Below are 21,363 nucleotides of genomic sequence, written 5' to 3' on the forward strand. Positions count from 1 at the left end.
AGACTCCTCCTCCCTCTTCCCTCTCCCCATTGCATTTACTCTCTTTAGTTTCCCACTGGGCCTGGCCCAGGCCCTTTCAAAATCTTTTCTAGACTGAGCTTTTCTCCTTGTTTAACTACTAAGGCAAATGCCTGCATGATAACTTATCTAAGTCTAAAAGAAAAAAAAATCAGGCCTAGATAAAGACAGGGAATGAGAAAAGAAGCCAGCACTACCCCTTCTAGTTCCTCTGGTACCCAAAGCCAGGCTCATAGCTAGGCTGCTGGGAGCATCACACATATACCCCACCCCCATCTTTCACCCCAGCTCCTTCTCTGGCCCCAGCCCCCCACAATCCAGTGGTCTCCAGGCAACGGCACAAAAGGAAAGTAGAGAGGGGCCTTGGAGGCCCAAACAGAGCTAGCTGTAACCCAATCCAACCCAGTACCTGGAGGGGGTGGGAGCGCTGTCAGAGAGACACCTAGCTAGGATGGAGGAAAGAAAAGACGGGGTTAGGGAAGGTGGCTGCAGCTACAATAGCCCTGGCCAGCCTGGGAGCTTCTGAGAAAGCAATCTCAGAGAAAAGTGTAGTGAGCCCCATGGGAGACATAACGGGGTGCTAGGAGAGAGAGGAAAGATGAGATGGTTACATAGAAATTAAGAGGTACAGGGAAGGAGAGAGGGCAAGAAGTTCTTTGAACGGAAAATAGCTGAGGGATACAGGAAGAAGAGCAAAAAGAGTGTGGCTCCTGCCCATTCGCCAACGAAAGGTTAACCCTAGAGGATGAGTGAGAGAGGGTGCAACCTTGAAATTCTTCCCACCCCAACTTCACCTTGACGTCTAGTATGGTGTCCTGCAGGACTTGGGCTCCCCCTAGTGGCCACAGCTACCCATGGGCAGATCCTGCGTGCAAGCGTGAGCCCTGGCACCCAAAGCATAGTCATCTTTAAGAGGGTTTGACCCCCCCAGGGTGGTCCCTAGGCTGAGTGGTCAACACCACAGTCCCACTGGAGCTGAAAGGTTAGAGGGCCTCTAGCCACACACTGATGTCCTCCTCATAGGGGAGCTGTTGAGTCCTTCAGGCGTCGTGTCCGGTTTACTAAAGAACTCGGATTCCTCAGGCCCACCTTTATACCCAATACCATTCTTCCCTCCCCTTCTTCCCCCGTTCCGTAGTCCAAAGAAATTGGTTGCCTTGAAGTCCTGTCTTCAGAGCCATCCAAAATTCTGTTGAGGAGGCCTGTACAGGAATGCTTTAGTTGCTAGTCTATCACTCACCCCAACTCTGGTCTAAGACTTTGGGAACCAAAAATACCTTACTCCTCACTCCAGATACACACTAACCCTTGAGGGACTCCTGGACGGAAGGTGAAGAATCCTTAGTTCATGAGAGAAAGGAAAAAAGGGAGGGGGAGGAAGAGGAGGAGGAGGAGGAGGAAGAGGAGGAGGAGGAGGAGAAGAAGAAGAAGAAGAAGAAGAAGAAGAAGAAGAAGAAGAAGAAGAAGAAAAGGTAAAATCAGATCTCTGTGTTTGTGTGTTTGAGGCTAGCCTGACCTACAGAGCAAGTTCCTGGACAGCCACGGCTCCACAGAAACCCTGTCTCAAAACAAACAAACAAACAAGGCAAAATCAACATGGATTCCTACCTAGATAGAGATGCCACAGATTTGGTCATATGTTCAGTGGCTTTCTTTCTTTCTTTCTTTTTTTTTTTTTTGGTGCCCTCCCCAGCTCTGCTGTCTCATTTCACCAATATCCAGTCCTTTTGTCTTCCCTCCTCTCATATGGAACAGAGAGTACAACTCCTCGGACACGGGGGTGCACTGTGATTCAGACTTTAATGGTGGTTCTCATTTCAAAGCCACAGAGACGGTGGCAACTGTGGGACATGGCGTGGGGGAGTGAGGCAGTGCTCTGGCGCAGCTAGGGAAAGACTAGGGAACCAAAGGCTGGGGAGAGAGCCGTGGGGGGAAAAAAACCCAGGGCATACAGTGGCATTCTGTGAAGTACCAGGCTTCAGTTAGTACACCAAATGAAACAATTGCTAAGGCCCTTTTCTGTTACCTTCCCATGCTAACAAAGCCTCCCATCCTGGGTCATGTTGGGATGCAGCCACATGAAAATACAGTTGCCGAATCCTGTCAAGTCACGTCAGTTTCAGACTATAGTTATAGGGAGCTGACTGATTGACAAGCTGAACAATAACAAATAAATAAATAAATAAATAAATGCGAACGCACACACAAAAGCCTTGCCAGGCATGATCACGCATCCAACACTCCCCAGACACCAAGTCTATACATAGTTCATGGCTGCTACACAACATGAAAATGGCAGAGAGGCACACATGCCACACGGTCCCATCCTAAACACCTCAGCACACCGGTCCTGAAGCTCCTGTCAGACGCTGATGGCTCCTCTGTGGACTCCGTTCTAATCTTCATTCTCATTTCCAGTTTTTTTTTTTTTTAAGAGAAGAGAGAATAGACAGGCAAGTGGGAAGGATGGAATCCCAAAATCTGGGGCCCAGAGAAGAGGAAGAACAGCAGCAGCAGGGGACTGGGGAAGCCAAGAACAGCCAGAGCAGGTGAGTTGAGGTGTTCTGGGTGACTCTGGGCGCAAGGTATCAGGGTGAACCATGGCAGGTCAGGACAGCAAGAAGGCTCCAGGAGGATGAGACAGAGATGCCAGTCTTCAGGCAAGCGAGGGTTCACAGCACACTGGGATTTCGGAAATTATGTCCCGCAAAGCGAGCTTCATCCCCCAGCTCTTCCTCAATTCTGAGAGATGATCCATAAAGTGGCAGTCAGGGGAACAGGAGGGATCTGCTTTCCTCTCTGGGTCCCCCCAGGCTCCTTCTCTGAGGACTGCCCCAGGGTGAGCATTCCCTGGTTTATAGTGTAGCCTTAGTGATCTGTCAATCAGACCCTCCCTAGCCCCACTAAGTGAAAGTCTTCCTGGCATCAGCTACTCGTCAGGTCCTGGATGCTAGAGATGGGATGACGGCCTAACGGGGCGTTCAGTCCCAGACCTGGGGTTCTTGTTTTTCAGGGACCCTCCTCACCTCATGAGCTGGTTGTACTTCGCCAGACGTTCAGATCTGCATGGGGCACCAGTCTTGATCTGAAACATCCAGGGGATATACAGCTTAAAGATTTCCTTCCCCTGGTCGGACAAACCTACCCCCTCTCCCACCATTTTTTACTTTGAGACAGTTTCATTGAGTGCCAGGCTGCCTTAGATTCCTGTTTCTCCTGCCTCTACTTCATAAGTGTTGGGACTATAGGCATGTACCACCAAGTCCGGGTCATTTGTTTGTTGATGGTTTATTTATTTACTTTGGTTTTTTAAGTCAGGGTTTCTCTGTGTAGCCCTAGGTATCCTGGAACTCACTCTGTAAACCAGGCTGTCCTCAAACTCAGAGATCTGCCTGCCTCTGCCTCCTGAGGGCTGGGATTAAAGGGATATGCCACCACTGCCAAGCTTGTTTATTTGTATTGAGACAGGGTTTAACTATCTAGCTTTGGCTGTCCTGCAACTCACTATGTAGACCAGGCTGGTCTTGAACTTATAGAGAGCCTCCTGCCTCTGCCTCCCGAGTGCTGGAACCAAGGACCTTGCACATGTACTGAGGTTAGCAACTGAGCTAAACCTCCAGACCTGAAACTTCTACTCTGAGGTTGTATTAATTAATTGTAAAAATCAATACTTTATTAATTTTGTGTCTGCGTACATGTCTGTGAGTCCGCTCATGCCACGGTGTGCACATGGAGGTCAGAGGACAGCTGGTGGGAGTTGGTGCTCTCCTCCAACACGTGGGTCCCAGGAATCACACTCGAGGTGTCTGTCAGTGAAGCTTGGCACCAGGCACCTTCACCTGCTGAGCCATCTCACCAGCTCAAAACCACCCCCTTTTCCTCTTGTTTGTTAAGACAAGGCGCAGCCGGGCGGTGGTGGCGCACGCCTTTAATCCCAGCACTCGGGAGGCAGAGGCAGGCGGATCTCTGTGAGTTCGAGGCCAGCCTGGTCTACAAGAGCTAGTTCCGGGACCGGCACCAAAGCTACAGAGAAACCCTGTCTCGAAAAACCAAAAAAAAAAAAAAAAAAAAAGACAAGGTTTCTCTGTATAGCCCTGGCTGTCCTGGAACTCATTATATAGACCAGGCTGGCCTCGAACTCACAGAGATCCGCCTGCCTCCCGAGTACTGGGACAAAAGGTGTGTAATGCCAATGCCTAGCAACACTTCTAGCTTCAAACTCCTCTGACTGTCAGTCTTCCGGCAGGACCACCTGGGCCTAGCACCCACCAACCCTACGGAGACCTCTCCGAAAACTGCAGACTGGCTCCACTCACCTGGCCCGTGCACAGTCCCACTACCAGGTCAGCAATGAATGTGTCCTCTGTTTCTCCTGAGCGATGACTCACCATAACCCCCCAGCCGTTCTCCTGGGCCAGCTTGCACCTGCAGGACACACCAGCACTGACCTGCTGCCCCGAGGCGCAGGCATTCCCTACCAGCCCCAGGCTTGCTCCGAGTCAAGAAACGGCTGGAGGAGGAAAATGACTAAGCGGAAAGGCCGCGGGGGCGGATCGCGAAGTGCAGAGAGAAGAGGAGTGTGAGAATTGCAAAGGGTACCCAGCTTTCACCAACACTCCAGGGCAGACGCGGGCTAGGAGGCCTTGGAAGAGGGAGCCAGAAGGAACAAGGGCCAGGCCGGAGAAGGCCGCAAACCACTCACGCTTGGATGGCTTCCGTGACCGAGCCGATCTGATTGACCTTGAGCAGCAAGCAGTTGCAGGCTTTTTCCTCCACGGCGCGCTCGATGCGCTTTGGGTTGGTCACTGTCAGGTCATCACCCACTATCTGGATGCCAACGTTGGCTGTGAACTTGGACCAAGCTGCCCAATCATCCTGGTCAAATGGGTCTTCGATGGAGACCACTGCCGAGGGAGCAGGGAGGGACCATTAATGCTGCTTGAGCTCTGCTCTGGAGGGACACCCGCCTTTGACTTGCCCCCTGACAAAGCCTCCTCATCCTTGCCCCCCCCCCCCATCTTCCCAAGCCTGCTTGGACTCCTGTCATTTCATAGTTTTGTCGGGGCCCAGGGAGCTGTCCTTCTCATACCCTCTCTGAGTTCTATTCTTATTGCCAGGGAGTCCGCCCTCATTCCTACTCTAACTCTCCTTCTGAATTGCTATCTATTTTACCTTGCCCTCCCTTACGAAGATGGAGGCCAACAACCTCCATGGAGTGTGGTAGAAGCCCTTGGTAGATCTGAGGACTCTGTAACTCTTTCCAGGCAGCAGTGCCAACTTCAGTATCTACCTTCATCAAAGACACTAAAGCCTGCCACTTTCCTCTTACATCCATCCATGTCTCCCCATCCCTGCTCCTTCCACAGCCCACCCCCCACCCCCCCGCTAGGACCTAGTAGCTCTGAGAGCCCAGTTTCTGAACCAGATGGAGGAGACCCATTACAGCTACAGGACACTCAAACCTCCTTCCCCTTCCCCTGCTTCTCGGGTTCCTCAGGACATTACCTGGTACCAGAATGTACCTGGTAAGGTTCACAGTTGCCCTACAGGGTCTCTACCTCTTTCTGCTCTCCCCTCTTTCTCTCCCCCACATCCCTCGCTCTCACCAGGATAGTTCCGAACAAAGTCCTGGTAGAGTGTCCCCAGCTGGTCTCCACTGATGTATCGGGAAGGATCAGCAGGAGACTTGAAATCCAAGTCATATTTGCCATCACGGTAAAACTCAGAGGCAGCGACGTCCATGCCAATCACGATCTTTTCTGTGTAGCCAGCCTTGTCAATGGCTTCCTTCACCAGCTCCAAGGCTAGAGACAAGCACAGTGAAGTTATGGGTAGGAGAAATGGGTTGGAAGGAAAGAAGGAGGAGAAAGGACTGGAAGGGGAGGTGTGGCTAGGGTCTGGAGAGAGGCTAGCCAGGGAAACAGAGGAGTGTTAATCTGTTACTAGTAGTGCTGGTTCCCCTCCCCCACACCCCTCGCCCACACCTCTTCCTGGTGCTGCTTCTTGAACCCAAGGCCTCATTCATTTGAGGCAAGATGTCTGCCCCTGAGCCACATTCCTACCCCCTTTTCTTTTTCATTTTGAGAAAGGGTCACACTAAATTGCCCAGGCTGGCCTTGAACCCAGTCTGTAGCTTGGGCATACCTTGAACTTCCAATTCTCCTTCCTCAGCCTCTAAGTAGTTGAGATGATAGGTCTGCACTACCAGCCTGGCTAGCAGAGTGTGTGTGTGTGTGTGTGTGTGTGTGTGTGTGTGTACACGTGCATGTGTGTATTCTGCCTGCATGTATGTATCTGCTCCATGACCATGCTGGTGCCCACAGATGCCAGAAGAGAGTCTTAGATCCCTTGGAATTACATGGGTGCTGAGAACCAAACCTGAGTCCTCCACAAGAGTAGCAAATATCCTTAACCACTGAGCCATCTCTGCAGCTCCTAATAGCGGTTTCTTTGGTACCACATCATAGTAGTCTTTTTCATATATTATCTCATTTAGTCCTCAATGATATTTGTAGAACTTGGATTATTACTTTTTGGGTTTGTTTTGAGACTGGTTTTCACCCTGTAACCCTAGCTAGCCTGGAATTCTCTGAGCAAACCAGGCTGGCCTTAAACTCAGAGATGTACCTGCCTCTACCTGAAATTAAGGGTGTGCACCTCCATGCCCTGCTCAAATGCTTGGTTTTTCTTTGTTTTTGTTTTCCGTTTTCTGGTTTTTCAAGACAGGGTTTCTCTATATAGCTCTGACTGATCTGGAACTTGTTCTATAGATCAGACTGGTCAAGAATTCACAGAGATCTGTCTGCTTCTGCCTCCCAAGTGCTAGAATTAAAGGCATTATCAATCCCACATCCTCTCAACCTCACCCCCGGCAAATAATTGGATTTTTTTGTTTTGGTTTTTGTTTTTTTCCTTCTTCTGTGAAACAGTCCTGGCTGTCCTGGAACTCACAGAGATCCTCCTGCCTCTGCCTCCCGAGTGCTGGGATTAAAGGCATGCGTCACCATCACCTGGTAAATACTTGGTTCTTTTTTTGTTTTGTTTTGTTTTGTTTTTTCGAGACAGGGTTTCTCTATAGCTTTGGAACCTGTCCTAGAGCTAGCTCTTGTAGACCAGGCTGGCCTTGAACTCATAGAGATCTGCCTGCCTCTGCCTCCCGAGTGCTGGGATTAAAGGTATGCACCACCACCTCCTGACCAAATGCTTGGTTCTTAAAAAACCACTTCTGCATATTATTATTATTATTATTATTATTATCATCTTTTCTTTCTTTTTGGACATGGTTTTATGTAGCCCAGGCTAGCTTCAAACTCATAGCAACCCTTAGGCCTCAGCCTCCCAAGTGTTGGGTGTTTCAGCCAATAACTCTTCAGTGTTCAAATAAAGTCAGAGACTCTAATTCCAGAGCAGAGTCTGTGTATGTTGTGCACCCATCTGCATGCATTTGCATGCGTGTACATTTGTGTGTGGTGTGGTGGCCTCAGCTTGAGCAGGTGCTCTACCCCTGAGCCATACCCCTCCTCCAGTACCTCCACTTATAACCATGACTTTTACAGTCCCCTTCTGCACCACTGAACATGGCCCCTGGGAAGGGGACGGGACTCATGTGGAATTACCTCCCTAGAGCATGGTATATGTCCTCTAAGTCTGTTGTGTTATAGGATGAAATGGACCTTACCCAGACCGTGTCCCAATAGTCTCTGTTCCAGCGAGGACCTATGCTAACAGTTTGGGCTGGGCAGGTAAAAGACTGATATCCAAGGTCTCTGTGTGACATCCGAAGGCCCCCTGGAGCCCACCCTAAGGGCTGGTACCTTTTGAGATTTTCAGAAGTTCAAGCACCTGCCACCAGTCCCCTCAGGACCCATGTGTGCCACCTTTCCCAGCGTGAGACTCAGAGCTGGGGTACGGGCTCCAGGCCTCACCTTCGCTGTTCTCCAGGATATTGGGGGCAAAGCCACCTTCGTCCCCCACATTAGTGGCGTCCTTGCCGTACTTGTCCTTGATGACCCCCTTGAGTGTGTGGTACACCTCTGCCCCAAGACGCATGGCATCCCGGAAGCTCTCAGCACCCACTGGGAGGATCATGAACTCCTGCATGGCCAACTTGTTCCCAGCATGAGAGCCGCCGTTGATCACATTAAAGGCCTGGGGAGCCACAGATGGTCAGGGAGTCAAAGCCTTCCCTCCTGCCCCTGGGATGGGATCTCCAGCTCCCCCACATGCCAGGCTCAGGTTCCACATCCCCACCCTTTCTCTCTAGCTGCCCCTTCCCCTTCTTCCCCTCACCCCTCACCAGCATGCACGTCCCCTCCTCCTCTGGAAGAGACTAGGCTCACCGGCACAGGCAGGATGAGGTCTGAGTTCCCAGCCAGTTGAGCAATGTGGCGATAGAGGGGTAAGTCTCTCTCGGCTGCCCCAGCCTTACACACGGCCAGAGACACACCCAGGATGGCATTGGCCCCGAACTTGGCTGGGAGAGTAGAGAGGAAGGCACTGAGCAAAACTGTCTCTCCCTCTTAGAGCCCCTGCCCCTCCTATACTCCCAAGGAAAGTTAGTTAATGAGATCCCCCCCAACCTCCCGCAGCAACTTATTCATTTTCTACGACAAATAGAGGGGTTGGGGGAGGAGGTGACAAGAAAGGGAAGGCCTCACCTCTTCCTAAACACCCATAGACGATCTCGTGCCAACTCCTAGCTTTCTGTCTTTCTGTCTAATGTTGTTCCCTCCTTCTGCAGTGGCTTTGGGCAAGGGAGGAGGAGGTCCCCTGACAACCACTGTGCCCCCAGCACAGCCCCTTCCGTTCTCTGTGCTTTCCCTCTCCTCCCAGCCCACCCCCTGCTTACATTTGTTCTCAGTCCCATCCAACTCCAGCATCAGGTTGTCCAGTTTCTCTTGCTCCACTACGGAGAGACCCTGTGGGCAGAGCCCCCATTACCCAGAGCCAGGATAGAGGCTGGGCCCTAAGACAGAGGGTCCCCTCCTTCACACACAGTCTTCTGGGTGAGCAGGGTCCCACCAGATCCTTGACAGCATCCTGCTCTGCCAGCTTTAGGGACCTTGAGTTCCTGCTGGGGCAGTAAGCAGTATTTCCCTCCCCTCCCCTCTGTAACCACAATTCCTAAAACATGGGCTCTTTTTGCCTCCCCTTGTCCCTCCCTGGGTCCAAGATTTCTTCTAGGATTCAGGTCTAGCCACCACCCCCAGGAAAGAGCAGGGCTCACTGAGCTGATGAGGGCTGGTGCAATGGTGGTGTTGATGTGGTCCACTGCCTTCAGGACACCTAGAAAGAGGAAGAAGGGCTGGTCAGTCCAGGAGGGGGTGGAGAGGAAAGGAGGGGGACGTCATCTAGGGGGCTGGGGCACGCTAGGAGAGGGCCACCATCACCTTTGCCTAAGTAACGCTGTTTGTCCCCATCCCTTAGCTCCAGGGCCTCATAGATGCCAGTAGAGGCTCCGCTGGGGACTGCAGCCCGGAAAAGACCTGGAAGAAGATGTACGATGAGCAAGGAGGGAGAACACTCTGGGCCAAGAGCTCTTTGGACCTTCCAGCCTAAACTCCTACATCCAGACTTCCCTGCAGACTGCTCCTCACATACACCGAGCCAGCTACACAAGCAGGGCCTCCTCACCCGCCCATCTGAGGCCTCACAGACACATGTGGGAGGCCACAGAAACAGCGCTATGCTAGGCAGAGCATGCGTGCTCCTGCGCTAGCACAGGCACACAGATACAGAGGCAGGGCCGTTCCCACTCTGAACTAGAACACAGACCCATCTAGCCCGGCTCTACAAGTTGAGGAAGATCAGACTCCACAATTCAGCTATGGAAACCTGGCCTAGCACCCCCTGGTCCCTGGGCATGAAGGAAAACCTCTGAAATCTGCCAGACCCAGCACAGGGGAAGTGGGGGCTGTGGAAAGCCCATGCCTCGCCCATCACCTTTGGCAGTATGGAGATCCACCTCCACGGTGGGATTCCCACGGGAGTCCAAGATCTCTCGGGCCCAGATCTTCTCTATAGACATGATGATGGTTGGGATCTCCTTGGATGGAAGAGATGGGAGAAAGATTAAGAGGCTTGGAAGGGTGGAGCCTGAGACCAGTGGGAGGGGCCGGAGGCTGGGAGGGCTGGGAAAGAGGTTACTGCAGTGGCTGGGGGTGGGGAGGAGCAAACTGCAATGGGCCTCTGTAGAAGGAAGGGGTTCTTCCTCCCCCCCCCCCCCCCCCCCCCCCGCTCCCCTCCCGTGGAGATAGGGAAAGGTCAAGGCAGTGAGGAAGGGAAGCTCGCTGCAGCAGGGGCGGGGTACATCTCCTGACAAGCTGGGAGAACCCCGCAGTGAAGAGGGGAGGGGCACGGCAGCTATTCCTTCGCCCCTCAGCAGCTTCACCGACCAGTGGGGTTCCCCTAGACTTCCCCAGGAGGGACGGCTGCCAGGCTGGTATTTTTTCCTTGGATCTTGGAACGAGAAGATGAGAGGTTGTCTGGGCAAGCAGAGCCCCAACTTGACAGCCCCCATACGCAGGGTCTATAAAACACTCTCCGGGGTCGTCACCTCTCTCCCAAATATGAGTTCCTCCTCTTTTCAAGAGGAGTCTGGCTGGGGACAGCATCCTGGGGTCAGGCCTCCAGACCCTAGGGGCTGCAGTGGGGAATGGTGAGGGGGTCCAGGCTGAACCCATCGTCTTCCCTACCCTCAGACAGATTCCCACTCCTCTCACCCCTCCCCCCATGCATCGGAGAAAAGGAAATGTCAAAGGAGAGAGGCGAAGAGAAGGAGGGACAGAAAAACGAGTCTAGAGCAAGTCTGAGGCAGCCAAGGAAGGGTGAGAACGGGTATCTTCCCAAATGCAAAGCAAAAAGGACGTGCCAGGCAAACACGCGCCACAGGCCGAGACATCGAACTTAAGAAACAAATCGGCAGGACCCTAGGCGAAGACCGGCGTGGGGAGAGGGGCAGGCGAGGGTGGAACCGTGCAGTTAGAGAAGCGGGTGCAGAGAGCTGGTACCTAAACTGGGAGGAGGTAAGAGCCAGAAAGCTGGGAGCTGTCCGGAAAGGCCTGGGATGGAGGATGCTGGGGAAAGCAGGTGACAAGCAGGTCTGCAGCGTCACCCGCCCGGTGCGCCAAGCCCAGGACAGAGGGGAGTGAACACGGCAAGGAGCGAGTAAGGGGGATGCGGCCCGATGCGGGCCTCACCTCGAGGACTGCAGACTCAGCCGGTGGCGGTGGCGGTGGCGGTGGTGACGGTGGCGAAGCAGAGAGAGCAGGAGTGGCGGCGGCTGCGGCTCCCAGCGCGGGCGGGGGGCGGGCAGGGGGCGGCGCCTACAGAGCCCGGCTGGCGCATGTGACCCGGAGCCCCCGGTGAGTCAAAAGCTGCAGGCGGAGACGCACGTACGAGCGCGGGTGGTGGTGGGGAACGGGTGGGGGAGGGGAGGGGCGATCCAGGACCAGGATGGCCACCCCCTAAGCGCACTTGCGCTCATAACCCACGTCCAGCCAACTCGAGGGAAGCAGGCGTCGCCTCACTCCAGCACTGCGGCAGGTACTGACCCATGCTGGTGGAGAAGCCCATCACGCGGACCCGTGAACTCGGTCAGACTCGAGAATATCAAAATACTGTTTTATTTGAAACCTGAACTGTCACACCACAGTCCACCTCCTCAGCTCCTTTCTCCAGACAACCCCTACTCCATCCTGGTTACCCCAGACCTGCTTGAGGGCTGTCCCCGATCTAGGCTCCAGACAGAGCTTAGGAGTTTAGGCACATAGAGCAAGTCACACAGAGATGACCACCAAAGAACCTGGGCCTTGGGATATGATGAATTTTTAATTCGGAGACAAAAGACAGCAAGTATCTTCCGCTTCCATCACAGGGCCATGAATGTTGTGGTCCTCCACTGGAGTCTTATCAATTCTTGAGGCCAGCCTCATTGGTCTCCTGGAAGAAGAGGACAGAAGGGCAGCTTGTGCCCCACTAGAAAGGCCCACATCCCTGGGCTTCTCAGACTCTCTGCTTCGCTGCCCTCCTTTTGCCTCCCCACCCATGTCCTGCTATTTTTAGATTCAGATTCAGTGCAGGATCTTTTCCCTGGCCCAGCTGCATCCTCCATGTACCTCCAGTCACCTCTCCTTTCCCCACGAGCTCCTCCATGCCCCAGACCTATCCCTTTGTAACCATCCCTTTGCAGGGTATGATTACCTATCAGTTCCTCTGCCTGCCACTCACTTTTCTGGTCCCCCATGTCCTTTATCAGCTCTTCCTGGGCCTCTCATCTTTTCTTCATACCCAAGATACCTCCAACCCCTAAGTCTGCTCTCTACTAAGGGTTCTCCTAGCCTCCTCTGTGTGCACAACCTTTGACCTGCAGTTGCCCTTCCGGCAGCATCTCCCTTACTATGGGTTTGGGAAGAGCTCTAAGACGGTGGCTGGTAAGGTTCCATGTCATGGTCTACATCCAGGTCCTGTTCCTGTTCTTCCTTCAGCCTCTGACGGATCTCCTCTGCCTCAGCCCGGTCCTCATCCTCAAAGAACTCTTTGTCTAGGCGCTCTAGGTTTGCCATCTGCACCAGGGCCTCCTGGCGGTAATCGGTCTCGTCTGCGCACGGGTTGTCCAGCATCACCAGGGCTCGCAACATGGGCAGGTCCCGCAGTTTGGCCAGCTCCCCCAGGTCAGCAATCATATTGCTCCTGTGGACGAGGTCACGAGGGCTTACCTCAAGAGCATGGGCTTTGATCGCTAGCCAGGAATTGGGCTTTCTCTGCAAGAACACTGCCAGCTGGGCCCTAAAAGCAATGACTGTTGAGGGTTGATCTGCCAAGTGTGCCTCTACTTCTCCACTACTGGGATTAAAGGCGTGGGCCACCACGGCCAGGCTACATTTTATCCTTAATATCAGTGAAGGGCTATCCTCTACAGGTGATGCTCAGCTCAGGAGCAAAGAAACCAGAAATGGAAAGGTAATGGGGCCTAGGAGAGAGAGAAGGGCATTTATATAGGATACAGACAGGAAAGTGGCATTGGAGTCAGATCGAATTGCTTAAAAACAGGAATTAGAACATAGTGGTGAATTCCTATAATTTAGCTCCGCAGGAGTTCAAGAGGTTGGGACCAGCCTGGTTAATGTAGCAAGACCCCATGTTTGAAAATGAGAAAAAAGCCAGATATGGTAGTGAATGCCTTCAATCTGAACCCTCAAGAGGCAGAGGCAGGAGGATCTCTGAGTTGAAAGCCAGAGAAACTCTGTCTCGAAAAACCAAAACCATTAAAAGAAAGAAAAGAGAGAGAGAAGAAGAAAAGAAAAAACAGATTCTTTTAGATGTTCAGAGCTCAAGAAGATCTTTGTGTTGCTCTATGAACCAAATGCAGAAGAAAGAAAGGAAAGCAGAGGGACTAGGGAGATGGCTCAGTGGTTAAGAACACTGACTGGTCTTCCAGAGGATCTGGGTTCAATTCCCAGCACCCATATGGCAGCTCACAATTGTCTGTGACTCCGGTTCCAGGGGACCCAACACCTATGGCAAAACACCAATGCACATAAAATAAAAGTAAATGAATTAAAAATATTAAAAATAAATGAAAGAAGGAAGGAAGGAAGGAAGGAAGGAAGGAAGGAAAGAAAGCAGAGGACAGGACCCAGAAGGAGAACAAGGGAAGGACCGAGCTGTGGGGGTTACTGGGAGGGCCATTGACTCAGAAGCTGCTGTTGGTGATGGCTGGGTGCAAGGTGGGTGTTAGAGAGGCTGTACCCCGTACCTCAAGTTCAGGTACTGCAGTGATTTCATCTCCTTGGAGAAGCCATCCAGAGTTTCAATCTGGTTGTCTCGGAGATGCAAAGTGGTCAGGTTGCTGAGGTTCTCCAGGCCTTCTATCCTCTTCAGCATGTTCTGAGCCTACACTCAGCATGCAATACAGTGACTCAGAGAGGGGAGCAGAGGGTAGAGAAGGGGCAGATAAGAGAGTGTGGTATAGAGAATAAGGAAGTACAAAAGTAGGTGAGGTGGCCCACCCCTAAAATAAGGCAGGAAGGTTGTCATGAGTTCGAGGCCAGCCTGGTCTACAAGAGCTAGTTCCAGGACAGGCTCCAAAGCTACAGAGAAACCCTGTCTTGAAAAACAAAGCAAAAAGAAAAGAAAAAGAAAGAAAGGAAGGAAGGGAGGGAGGAAGAGGAAGGAAGGAAGGAAGGAAAACAAAAGAAAAAAGAAGCTGCCACTACGACAAGAGCTCAGTTGTAATCTCCTGCTGTGTTCTCAGAGGTCTTCTCCATCTTCAAGGTCATCTCTAATTATGGATGAACTGCTTGAAGCTACCATTGGTCCAGGAGCCCCACTCACCCATGGAGCAGTGGCTGTAGTACCATTCTAGAAAGCAGCATGTCCAGCCTAAACAGATACTTAGAGCCTGGTTTGGCGGTGCACAGCTGTGATCCCAGCACTCACTTGCAGGGACAGACAAGAGGACAAATCTGAGCTATGTAAGGAGTTCAGACTAGCATACAGGGAGATCCTATCTCAAAAGTAAAGAAGACTTGGAGTCAGAGCAAATGGCTCAGCAGTTAAGAGCACTTGCTGCTGTTTCAGAAGACCTAGGTTCAGTTCCTAGCACCCACATGGCAGCTCCAATTTCAGGGAATCTGACCTCGTTTCTGATCTCCAAGGGCACCACACACACACACAGCACGACACGTACATACATACATACATACATACATACAGATAAAACACTCATAGACATAAAAATAAATAATCATTAAAAGTAAATTAATAGAACAAAATAACAAGATATTGTGACATACATTTGCAAATCCCAGCACTTGAGAGACTGAGGCAAGACGATTGCTATGAGTCCTAGGCCTCCCTGGGTTACATAGGCCAGTCAGGACTACATGGTATGACCCTTAAAAACCGAACCATGCCTGTCAGTAGTGGTGCATGCAGGAGATAGGGACAGGGACAGGCCAGAGAATTCGAGGTCAGGCTCCAAAGTTACAGAGAAATTTTGTATTGAAAAACCAAAAAACAAACAAACAAAAAACAAAAAGCCCAAATCAAAAACAAACAGACAAAACACAGGCTATGGAGATGGCTCCGTCAGTAAAATTCTTGTCATGCAAGCATTAGCACCTGTGTTCATGCCCCCAGCACTCATATAAAAAGCCAAGCTTGGGGGTGTTCAGTCTGTCATGCCTGCTATTGAGGTAGGGACAGATAAATCCCTGGAGCCCACAGGCCAGGCAGACAAATTAATCAGGCGTTTCAGGTTCTGTGAAAGAGCCTGTCTCAAAATACAAGTTAAAAAGCCACTGAAGAAGATGCTTGAAGTCTACCTCGGGCTTCCACACACAGCATGCCTGCACACCTGCACGTTCTTGTGTGCACACGCAGACCAGAACACACAAGTCGATTATAGCTGGGCAGTGGTGGCCCAGGCCTTTAATCCAAGCACTTGGGAGGCAGAGTCAGTCACATCTCTGAGTTCAAAGCCATCCTGGTCAACAGAGAAACTTCCAGGACAGCCAAGGCTACAAAGAGAAACTCTGTTTCAAAAAATTAAAACCAAAAAATATTTGATTATAATGGTCCTTCCTGGAATCCTGGCACTTGGAAGGTGGCAGTGGGAAGATCAGGAGGAGTTCAAGTTCCTCCTCAGCTATGCAGTGTGTTCAGGTCAACCAGGGCTACATAAGACCCTGTTTCAGGTTGGACACTGGTGATGCACACCTTTAGTCCTAGCACTTGGGAGGCAGAGGTCGGTGGATCTCTTGAGTTCAAGGCTAGCTTAGTCTACAGATGGAGTTCCAGAATAACCAAGACCACAGTTTAAACCTTGTCTTAACCACCCCCAGCCAAAAAAGACTCTCTCTCGATAAATAAATATTTAAGTGGCTTCCTTGGCCTGCTTTCTGTACTTGAATAGCACATTTTGCAACAACCTGTACCAATACATTTTCTCTATATTTTTTACTCATCATGTATTGTATCCCTGCTAGGTTGGAAGCCTACCTCTCTTGTTCCCTCCCCCCTTTCCTCTGAGAGACAGAGTCTTATTCTGTAGCCCAGGCTGGCCTCTAACTTTCAGCAGTCCTCCTTCCTCAGCCTCCCAAGTACTAGGAATCTAAGCATAAGACTGTACGTATTGTCTTGTTTTGTTTTGTTTTGTTTTGGTTTTGGTTTTTCAAGACAGGGTTTCTCTGTGGCTTTGGAGCCTGTCCTGGAACTAGCTCTGTAGACCAGGCTGGTCTCGAACTCACAGAGATCCGCCTGCCTCTGCCTCCTGAGTGCTGGGATTAAAGGCGTGTGCCACCATCGCCCGGCTTGTATGTATTGCCTTAGCGTTATATTTCCACAGCATCAGTCATCATGCAAGGACGTGTCATCCTCATGGTGAGGAAGCTAGGTAGAAGCCAAGGCTGTGATCCCTTCCCTGCACCACCCTAGGGCCCAGTAAGCTACCAGGAAGAGATTCTTCAGTTTAGGAAGGTTGATTCCCAATGTGCTTTCTAGCTGGTTCCCCCGAAGCTCCAGGGTGTGCAGGCTCGTCAGTCTTTCCGGGTCCAGACCACTCACATGACGGATGCGGTTGCCTGCAGAAAAGGACGTAGTCGAGTGCACAAAGGTCCCTTCTGGATGTTCAGCCTTAGAAATTTTGGCGCCTCTGTACCCTCTCTCCCTGTAATGCAGGGTGGAGGGGAAGGAGCAACCCCGGAGCAAGATCTCTGGAGCCCCGGGGCAAGTGGGCCTGGAGGGTTTGTCTGTCAGTGCTTTGAGAATGAATTAGTGACCCCTAAGCAATGCACTGGCCTGACTCCTTCCCTCCTGCACATTTTTGGCCAAGTGATGTTTTCCCTAAACAACCAGTTTGAAATTGTCATCTGTGCTAGGCCTAGTGGTTCTAGCTACCGAGGAGCCTGAATTGGCAGAATCATAAATCTAAGGCTTTCCTAGACTACTATTGGGTGAGTGAGTTCAAGCCCAACTTGGGAAACTTATGAGATCCTGTCTCAAAATTAAAAATAAGTCAGGGATTGAGAGATGGCTTAGTGACTCAGAGCACTGACTGCTCTTCTAGAGGATCTGAGTCCAGTTCCCAGCACCTGCATGGTGGCTCACAGTCATCTGTAATGAGATCTGGTGCCCCCTTCTGGTATGCAGGTGTACATGAATACAAAGCACCCATACATAAGATGCATAAATAAACCTTTTAAAATCTTATAAAAAATAAAATTAAAAAGGTTACAAAAACTGGGGATATGGTCAGTGCAAGAGTGCTTGCCTGGCATGCACAAGGCCCTAGATTCCATCCTTTGTAACACACACACACACACACACACACACACACACACACGCACACACACGAACACACACGAGAGAGAAGAGAGAGACAGACAGACAGAGACAGAGAGACCAAAAGAGAGAGATTGCTACCTGTGCCTTTCACAATAATATTTCCCCAATCTATTTTTCTATAGAATTTTCTCCTTTTTGAGTTTTCTGTTTTATTTTTTGAGACCCAGCTGACCTGTAACTCCCTGTGAAGCCCAGACTGGCCCTGAACTCTACCTGTAACTCCCTGTGAAGCCCAGACTGGCCCTGAACTCTAACAATCTTGCTTTGGTCTCCAGCATATACGAATTAGAGTTGCAAACCACCAAACCTGGCTTTTATTTATTTATTTTTTTTTTTTTTCGAGACAGGGTTTCTCTGTAGCTTTGGAGCCTGTCCTGGAACTAGCTCTTGTAGACCAGGCTGGCCTCGAACTCACAGAGATACGCCTGCCTCTGCCTCCTGAGTGCTGGGATTAAAGGCATGCGCCACCACTACCCGGCTTTTATTTACTTTTTAAAAAAAAATTAGTTATTTATTAAAGATTTCTGCCTCCTCCCCGCCACTGCCTCCCATTTCCCTCCCCCTCCCCCAATCAACTCCCCCTCCTCATCAGCCCAAAGAGGAGTCAGGGTTCCCTGTCCTGTGGGAAGTCCAAGGACCTCCCACCTTCTTCCAGGTCTAGTTAGGTGAGCATCCAAACTGCCTAGGCTCCCACAAAGCCAGTACGTGCAGTAGGATCAAAACCCAGTGTCATTGTTCTTGAGTTCTCAGTAGTCCTCATTGTCCGCTATGTTCAGTGAGTCCGGTTTTATCCCATGCTTTTTCAGACCCAGGCCAGCTGGCCTTGGTGAGTTCCCGGTAGAACATCCCCATTGTCTCAGTGTGTGGGTGCACCCCTCGCGATTTTACTTACTTTTTAAAAAAGATTTATTGATTTATTATATAGACAGTGTTCTGACATGTATGCCCACACATCAGAAGAGGGCACCAAATCTTGTTATAGATGGTTGTGAGCCACCATGAGGTTACTGGGAATTGAACTCAGGACCTCTGGAAGAGCAGTCAGTGCTCTTAATCTCTGAGCCATCTCTCCAGCCCCAATTTACTTATTATGCTCATTGTTAGCTGCCCCTCACCCTAAACTAGAGTGAATTTGCATAAGAATAGAGATTTTTGGTTTTGCTCATTTCTGTATTCCAGCATGAAGAACTGTCATAAAGAATATTATAAGGAGGGGTCGGAGAGATGGCTCAGTGGTTAAGAGCACTGGGTGCTCTTCCAGAGAACCTGAGTTCAGTTCCCAGCACCCACATCAGGCAGATCACAGGAGTTCTGACACTTTCTTCTGGTTTCCGCAGACACCTGCACATATGCACACACACGTGATTAAAAATAAAATTAAAAAAATATTATAATGAGCTATAGTAAGTGTCTTTTTTTGACCAGGCCTCATATAAGTATAGGCAAGGCTTTAATACTGAGTTATACCCCTAGTCCTGCACGTCCTACACACTATGAGTGAGTCCAGCTGAGTGGGTCAGCCAAGAGTCATATACTGCCTACTTCCATCAACCCCGCGCAAGGAAGGGAAGTTCTCTGTGTTCCTTCCTAAGGACCCACCTTTGAGATCCAGGCTTACTAGCCGGGGATGAAAGATGCCTTCTGTGTCCACGATCTGGTTGTAGGAGAAACTGGCGATCTGCAGGTAGGGCAGCTCGTTCATCCGGGCACTTCGCAGCTGGTTGCCACCAGCCTTGAGCCACAGGAGGTGGGTGAGACTGTTGAGGGGCGACAGGTCTGTAATGTGGTTCTCAGAGATGTCCACGTAACGAAGATGGATGTAGGAGCACAGCAGGTTGATGTCCGTGAGGTCCCTAGGAGATGGGGGTGGGGGTGGGGGGAGATTCACCATAAAGGATAAGAACCCAGCAAGAACCAAGAAGAGATGCTGAGCCGAGGGCAGCAGAGACAGTTTATAAAGGGATGACAGAGTAGGTGGGGGAAGAGGAGGCAGGTGGGGTCTTGTTCTTGCTTCTCAGTGCAGCAATCAAACCCAGAGCCTTTTACATGCTAGACAAGCCTTCACTGTGGAGTCTCCGCCTGGGCTTGGAGACGTAGCTTCGTGGTAAAAAGGCTTGTCCTGACCATGCACACTGAAGACGCCTTTCTTCCTTCTCTTCCCATTAGATCAGATGAGAGAGTCACCAGGTCTAGCCAAAACACTCGGGAATGAGAGAGGGGAGGCTGGCGGGGCTCCAGCTTCTTGGTCCTTACCTGTCTTTAGCCTCTAGCTTAATGTATGCATGAGCCAGTCCGCTGCCAGTCTTGCAGAGTAAAGAAAGCCCTTCCTTCATCATGGCCTCCGTGAGGGGGGTGGGCATCCACTGTAAGAGGAGGGCAGTAAAGACATCTCTTTGCAGCTCTTCTCTAGCCCTCCCCCCAACCCCCAGCCCCGGGACCCCTCCTCCCGGCTCTCACTTCCTCAGAGACTTCTTCCCCATCCTTCTTGTAGTCTTCCCACTCCTCCATTTCCTTGTCCTCATCTTCCTTCTCCAGATCATCCTGGTCCGGCTCAATGTCGTCCAGGTCATCTTCATCCGACATCTTGCTCCCCTCTGCCCTCTGGAGTCAGCTGAAACTCAGTCCTGGCACCGAGAAAAGAGGTCTTAGTTCCCACCCCATCACACCCTCCGGTTCCCTCACCTTCATTTACAGGTACCCTGTACAGCGGGCCACCTCTGACCTCCCACCGTGCAGCTTTCCTCATCCTAGAGAACATGTTTGGGTTCCCAGCCTCTGTTTGGAGGACCCCGCTCCCTCCGGGACACCCTCCCAAACTCCTGACCATTCTGGCCTTCACAGTGGCTCCAACTCTGACCCAGCAACCCATGTTCCTGCTTTCTGGATTCCCTTCGATAGAGTTCTACATGTCCTCCTAAAATCTTCCCCCACCAGACCCTCCTCCCCTCTTTTACCTACCTACACCTCACCTCCGGGTTCCCTGCCACCCCCAACCCCGTCTCCATTCATTTCTTCTAATGCCATCTCTCTGCTTAACACCATTGCCCTAAGGCGCAGTCTCCAACTCCCCCACCCTGCTCGCCTTCGGAGGGGGTGCAGACCCTGGTTCTCTTCCTCTAGCAGTAGTTACGGAGAGGATTTTGATGCTGAGAGGCCAGGACTACTTTTTTGTTGTTGTTGTTGTTTTGGAAGACGCAACTGGGGGAGGGTAGTCGAAGCTGTATACCGTTGTTATGGCAACGGGGGCGGGATCGCTTGGCTTTGCAGCCTGCTTCCGTTAAGAACCCGGAGTAACCCAACCGTAAAGCACCAACCCCAGTGCCCCTACAGGCACCTTCAACCGGTAGTTCAATGGTTGCCAAGTTACGAGGCCAAATTCCCACTCCCACGAACCTGGAGGAGACAAGGAGAGTGTCACGCGGCTAATTGTCCGAGGACATTAAACAATGGTCCACTTAGAACAGCATTGCAGAGAGGTGGGAGGGAGGCGGGGTTGGCCATTATGTCCTTAAAGGGACCAGATGTCCGTTGCAGAGGTTCTTATTGTGCTTTAAGACTATCCCTAAGAAGCAAAGAGGGTTTGGATGAATGGAGAAGCACGAAATGCCAAGGATGGGATCTGCTGCTGCTCGAGTTCAACTCGTTTGCTATTTTCTGGTAAGCCTCGGAAGGTGACCTGACAGAGCAGAAGCCCTGCCTTAAGAACGCCTTGCAGGTGACAGAGAGATGGCTCAGAGATTAAGAGCGGTGGCTATCCTCCCAAGATTCCCAGCACCCACACACTCCAGCTCTAGGGAGATCTGATGCCCTCTTCCGACCTCCAAGGGCACCAGGCAAACACATAAAACAATACACATAACATGATAAAATTAATAAATCTAAAAAAAAAAATGGAGGCCCGGCTTGGAGCCTTGGCAGATGTGCAGTTTAGAAGCCATTTAGCTACGATTCTGTAGAATAAACTTAACGTCTGTTGAGTAACTGGTCTTTTTAAGTAGG

The 21,363-nt window shown here is 51.1% G+C and overlaps 2 protein-coding genes across 6 annotated transcripts; both read right to left on the bottom strand.

The window, feature by feature from the left end:
* Nucleotides 1-1,799: 1,799 nt before the first annotated feature.
* Eno2 (enolase 2) lies at nucleotides 1,800-11,340 on the bottom strand. 2 transcript variants are annotated; one of them, XM_041638471.1, is made up of 12 exons: nucleotides 11,217-11,340; nucleotides 9,961-10,063; nucleotides 9,408-9,503; nucleotides 9,245-9,303; nucleotides 8,867-8,936; nucleotides 8,358-8,491; nucleotides 7,944-8,166; nucleotides 5,625-5,822; nucleotides 4,721-4,922; nucleotides 4,335-4,443; nucleotides 3,045-3,103; nucleotides 1,800-2,760 (listed from the first exon to the last, which is right to left on the bottom strand). In XM_041638471.1, the coding sequence occupies exons 2-12, from the start codon at nucleotides 10,043-10,045 to the stop codon at nucleotides 2,691-2,693; spliced, it is 1,305 nt and encodes a 434-aa protein (XP_041494405.1). In that variant the 5' UTR covers nucleotides 10,046-10,063; nucleotides 11,217-11,340; the 3' UTR covers nucleotides 1,800-2,690. The 2 variants fall into 2 exon arrangements, with proteins under 2 accessions (XP_041494405.1, XP_041494414.1); XM_041638480.1 differs by lacking the exon at nucleotides 11,217-11,340 and adding an exon at nucleotides 11,028-11,165.
* Nucleotides 11,341-11,494: 154 nt separating this feature from the next.
* Nucleotides 11,495-20,840, bottom strand: Lrrc23 (leucine rich repeat containing 23). Of its 4 annotated transcripts, none has more exons than XM_041638511.1 (8): nucleotides 20,758-20,840; nucleotides 19,822-19,988; nucleotides 19,618-19,727; nucleotides 18,964-19,217; nucleotides 16,471-16,601; nucleotides 13,775-13,911; nucleotides 12,416-12,708; nucleotides 11,495-11,958 (listed from the first exon to the last, which is right to left on the bottom strand). In XM_041638511.1, the coding sequence occupies exons 2-7, from the start codon at nucleotides 19,945-19,947 to the stop codon at nucleotides 12,435-12,437; spliced, it is 1,032 nt and encodes a 343-aa protein (XP_041494445.1). In that variant the 5' UTR covers nucleotides 19,948-19,988; nucleotides 20,758-20,840; the 3' UTR covers nucleotides 11,495-11,958; nucleotides 12,416-12,434. The 4 variants fall into 4 exon arrangements, with proteins under 4 accessions (XP_041494445.1, XP_041494426.1, XP_041494436.1 ...); XM_041638492.1 differs by lacking the exon at nucleotides 20,758-20,840 and adding an exon at nucleotides 20,447-20,568; XM_041638502.1 differs by lacking the exon at nucleotides 20,758-20,840 and adding an exon at nucleotides 20,323-20,410.
* Nucleotides 20,841-21,363: the final 523 nt, after the last annotated feature.

Source organism: Microtus oregoni, unplaced genomic scaffold (genome assembly GCF_018167655.1).
Source record: "Microtus oregoni isolate MIOR12 unplaced genomic scaffold, Mior012 000002F_ref0000024, whole genome shotgun sequence".
Lineage (NCBI taxonomy): Eukaryota > Metazoa > Chordata > Mammalia > Rodentia > Cricetidae > Microtus > Microtus oregoni.

Bases quoted from the DNA above. Each gene is read 5' to 3' on its own strand.
- Lrrc23 (XM_041638511.1), bottom strand. From the start codon at position 19,947: ATGTCGGATGAAGATGACCTGGACGACATTGAGCCGGACCAGGATGAT. The intron at 19,218-19,617 runs GTAAGGACCAAG...CCCATCTCCTAG, and splicing joins AAGCTAGAGGCTAAAGACAG to GGACCTCACGGACATCAACC. The intron at 12,709-13,774 runs GTACGGGGTACA...CCTCGTCCACAG, and splicing joins CTGCAGTACCTGAACTTGAG to GAGCAATATGATTGCTGACC.
- Eno2 (XM_041638471.1), bottom strand. From the start codon at position 10,045: ATGTCTATAGAGAAGATCTGGGCCCGAGAGATCTTGGACTCCCGTGGG. The intron at 8,937-9,244 runs GTGAGCCCTGCT...CTCTGCCCACAG, and splicing joins CACCAGCCCTCATCAGCTCA to GGTCTCTCCGTAGTGGAGCA. The intron at 4,444-4,720 runs GTGAGTGGTTTG...TGTGTCCTGCAG, and splicing joins GTCACGGAAGCCATCCAAGC to GTGCAAGCTGGCCCAGGAGA.